Genomic DNA, 4,574 nt, shown 5'->3' on the forward strand with positions numbered 1-4,574 from the left:
CCTGTGTTCCATCCAGTAGCTGGCTGTGATCATCCATTTCGGTGTTTACCAGGCACTGGCGTAGCCTCACAAGAGGCCACAATATCAGGGAAAAATATGGAACGCTTCACGAATTTGCGTGTCATCCTTGCGCAGGGGCCATGCTAATCTTCTCTGTATCGTTCCAATTTTAGTATATGTGCTGCCGAAGCGAGCACTTATTTTTTTTTTTACATTAACCTGTAAAAGTAATTTTTATTCGCCTATAAAAGTTTTCATTTTGTCTTAGAGGCCTACTGCCTCTGTCTGCTATTCTAGGCCTAGTCCTGGAAGCTTCAAGCTCCCATGTAGTGTAATCTAGGCCTAGAATGTGTTCAGTCACTGAGACTTACTGTTGAATAAGATCAGCCCTTCTTAAGTTAATTTTGAACTCTGGCTGGCTGATTCGATTCAGCTGTTCTGGCTCAAACTCCTCTCCAAGCTGACTGATTCAATTTGGCTTTTTTTTTTCCATTTCTAAATTGCTCTGATGGACTCTAACTGAATTTGCTCTAATCTTCTGTCTCCTTCTCATTCTCTGGCTCACTCTGTCTTCAACCGAGTCTAGCTTGTTCTCTCTCAGAACCCGTCTCTGTTCAACTGTCCCAGTGAAACTGTCTCTCTGTCTCTCTGTGTCTCTGTGTCTCACTCTCTCTCTGCAGTGCCTCTCATGTATCTTCCCATTCCCATTATGAGAGTTGGGCGGATCCTATTCTGTCAGAGCTTTCTCTGATTCAGCACTTTGTCTGCCACTCGGTTAGTCATCACTTTCAAACACGGCCACTTCCACCTACAAACTAATTTGACCTTCATTGTTTGGGACTAAAAGTGTGTACTAAGGGCATGTTTGTCTTTCAGCAGCCAGAGGGATTAAAGGTGTGTGCTAAGGCTGAGCCACAGCACAACTGGAAACGGGGATTTCCAGTAAACAATACACAGTGGGAACAAAGATCCTGCAACATTAACCAGTTTGAGGCCTACTTGAAATAGAATTTAAAATATAGTGTCATTGAAACTGTTGGCCAGAACTGTTTCCAGTGCCACTGGGGCCTATGGGAAGAGATTCTAGTCTCTTCTTAGGTGCTTGGTTGAAATTTGTGCTGGTGAAACAGTGAATATTTTTGGAGGAGAGGTTTGTAAATGTATCACATTATGATCATGGTCAATTTTCTAAGTCATTGAACGGTACATTTAAAGTGACTAAAGTTTATATTATTTATACCTTTGTGAAACTGCTAAGATAAGGTGCTATTTTAAAAGGTCAAGATAAGTAAGTATTGCCTGGAAATGCATGTAAGCCTTGCTGACCTTCCTCAGTTACATTAGTGTAAATTTTAAATTGAGAACTGCTTTGTAACATGAGTGTATCTTAAATTTCTGAGTTTAGTCATTGGGAAATAATAATTCTATTTATGACAATTTTCATACTTGGTTTTGCAGAATAAGAGAGTGATTATGACTGTTTACCAAAGACTGATTCAACAGTTGGAAAAATACAGAGAGATGGCTTTAACACCTCTGTTCGGAGATTTAAAATTCAATGATATGGAAGAGGAGGTAATAGAACTTGAAAAAACACTTTTTAGTTGAACTATCTTTTAAAAAGTGTGTGTGTGCGCACATGTGTGTGTGTGTGTGTGTGTGTGTGTGTGTGCATATGCGTGCGCGTGTGCGTACATAAATGCACACAGGCACATGTGCTGTGTGTATGAAGGTCAGAATATAACTTTGTACATAACTCCTACCATTTCACCTTGTTTGAGACCAGCAAGCTTTCAGGGTTTCCCTGGTTTCATGGACATAGTAATAGGTCTACTGTAGCAGTGCTGAGTAGGAAAACTACTAGCCATCTTTCCTCTGATCCTGATCTGCGTAGAAATGTCTTCCCTTTTAAGTAGGACTAAGATAAAGATGTGCCTAGACTCTGATGTAAGGACTCTGAGATTTTCCTATTGCTTATATCGTGGACAGAATGTAGATATAGCACAATCCTACAGTCCCACAGTCCCTACCATTCTTTTTGTCACATTGCCTTAACACATTTTCTAACAACTGCGTTCCCAGTATACATATATTTCACCATGGCGTATCGTTTTGTTAATATGGCCTTGGGTTCTGTTTGCTGTACTTCCTATTCAACTTTTGCCTTGGCTGGCACTGAGATACTTTAATTTTCATTCCTTGTATTGTCTGATATTTATTTGTAAGGTTTTATGTGACTCATGGAAAATATTAGAATGTTAACACTTCCTTTTTTAATATTGTGAAATACTCTCTAGATCATTGGAATTATTCAGACTTCTTTGAAATTCTCTATTTGAAACTTGCTGTATATTTGTCCAGGTGTTTTCTTTGTCATTTTATGTAGCTCATGGATATTGGTTTACTTAAACCTACCAATTCCAAGAGAATCAGTTTTATAGTTTGTTCCAGGAAATTAGCAACTTTACTTCTTCAAGTTGTTTCTATCGAAGTTTCTGAAGTAGACTTAAAAAGAAAAAAATCTTTGCAGTTGTTTTCTGACTCAGTGTTATTCTCTCTTCTATTTTTATTTCATACATTTGTCATTTCTCTTACTAGTTTAATAATGTTTTTCTAATTTCAGTTTGAGTTTGAATTAGATATTTAGACTTTTATTCTCTTAGGTTATGGTTTTGTCTTTTACTTTTGATTTTCTCATTTCTTTCTTTTTGTTTTGTTTTGTTTTGTTTTGAGCAGAGCATCTTCTCAATTTTGCTGTTAAATGTTGTTTAGTGTTAGGATTTTTCTCTGAACACTGCTTCCATTGCATCATGTAGATTTTGATATAGAGACAATAATTTCTACTGTATTCCACAGTTTATGATGTTTACTGATTTTATTATAATTTTAAAGAAATTACATAAATTCAGTCTGTCTTTTTTTTAATTTTTATATGAATGACTTAATAGGAAATTTAAAATCTGGGACAGGAACGGTGGGACAGTGGTTAAGAGCAGTGGCTGCTCTCGCAGAGGACCTGGGTTTGATTGCCAGCACTCACATGGTGGTTCACAACCATCCATAGCTCCAGTAACAGGGGATCTGATCTCCCTTTCTGACACCACTGGGCATCAAGCACGCATATGTGCAGGCAATACACTCACACTTAAAATAAAAGAATAAATCTAAAAATAAAAAGAAAATTAAAAATTCCTGATGAAAAAAATTTCTTTAAAAATGGCATTTACATATATAGGGTAGATTCAGTATTTCTTGTGATTGTTCTGATTCACTCTTTAATAATACCAAATTGTTCTTATTCTTGCAAGGATTTGGAATCTCGTTCCTTTAGTTTAGCTCTTTAGAACTTGAATGAGAAATATTAGTATGTTGAATGGCAATTCAGTGTATTGTCCTATGCCTTTTCCTAAACCTTTGCCTGTTTATAACCTCGTTAGGAAAGCATGTGCGGAGTGGCAAACCTTAATTTCTGAAACTGTTATTAAAGTATTAAAAGATGAAAAAGCACTTGATAACGTGAAAATAAAACCCCGAAGTTGTTATATTACTGAAGAATTGAACTTTTTCCTGTTTTCTCATTATTTATGTTCATTAGAGAATAATTATTTAAAGAGTCATGGCTTTTCTTGTTGATTTTATGTGCATGCATTTGTTAACAGTTTTGTTAAAAAGTTTTAAAATGATTTTATCGCTCAAAATTTTTGGTTGTTTTTTTTTTTTAAGTGGAACTAGCTTCAGTTTCTATGTCAACCCATTTCTTACTATACAATAACTGATGAATAAATATAGTTTTCTACATGTCACAGCCTGTTACCATTTTCTATTATGCCAGGTATGTGAAACTGTATCTCTGCTGAAACAACTCTGGCCAGAAGGATCTGACATCCGACGTGTCTTTTGTGTCACCTCATGCTCTCTCTTCTTGGAAATGTACCACTGCTACTTAGAAAACAGAGAGAAAGGAGCATCTGAGGAGATGTCGGAAGTCCAACAGGTGTGGTTGATACGCTGGGATATAGATTGTTACACCTGGATACAGATTGTTACACTGGGATACAGATTGTTACACCGGGATACAGTTTGTTACACCAGGATACAGATTGTTACACTGGGATACAGATTGTTACACTGGGATACAGATTGTTACACTGGGATACAGATTGTTACACCGGGATACAGTTTGTTACACCAGGATACAGATTGTTACACCGGGATACAGATTGATACACAGGGATACAGTTTGTTACACCAGGATACAGATTGTTACACCAGGATACAGATTGTTACACCGGGATACAGATTGATACACAGGGATACAGTTTGTTACACTGGGATACAGATTGTTACACTGGGATACAGATTGTTACACCGGGATACAGATTGTTACACTGGGATACAGATTGTTTCACCGGGATACAGGTTGTTACACTGGGATACAGATTGTTACACTGGGACACAGTTTGTTACACCAGGATACAGATTGTTACACTGGGATACAGATTGTTACACTGGGATACAGATTGTTTCACCGGGATACAGGTTGTTACACTGGGATACAGTTTGTTACACTTGGA

The 4,574-nt window shown here is 37.1% G+C and overlaps 1 protein-coding gene and 1 non-coding gene across 2 annotated transcripts in view; one reads left to right on the plus strand and one right to left on the minus strand.

Moving 5' to 3' along the window:
• The window catches only part of LOC110336269 (probable ATP-dependent RNA helicase DDX60), a 104,269-nt gene that overhangs the window by 18,541 nt on the left and 81,154 nt on the right, over positions 1–4,574 (plus strand). The window contains 2 exon segments of the mRNA XM_029532000.1: positions 1,459–1,575; positions 3,833–3,994. Of these exon segments, the coding sequence (XP_029387860.1) occupies positions 1,459–1,575; positions 3,833–3,994 (279 nt within the window).
• Positions 91–197, minus strand: LOC115062652. Its single transcript, XR_003842587.1, has one exon. It is a non-coding gene; the product is annotated as a U6 spliceosomal RNA (small nuclear RNA).

This window comes from Mus pahari, chromosome 19 (genome assembly GCF_900095145.1).
Source record: "Mus pahari chromosome 19, PAHARI_EIJ_v1.1, whole genome shotgun sequence".
In the NCBI taxonomy this organism is placed as follows: domain Eukaryota; kingdom Metazoa; phylum Chordata; class Mammalia; order Rodentia; family Muridae; genus Mus; species Mus pahari.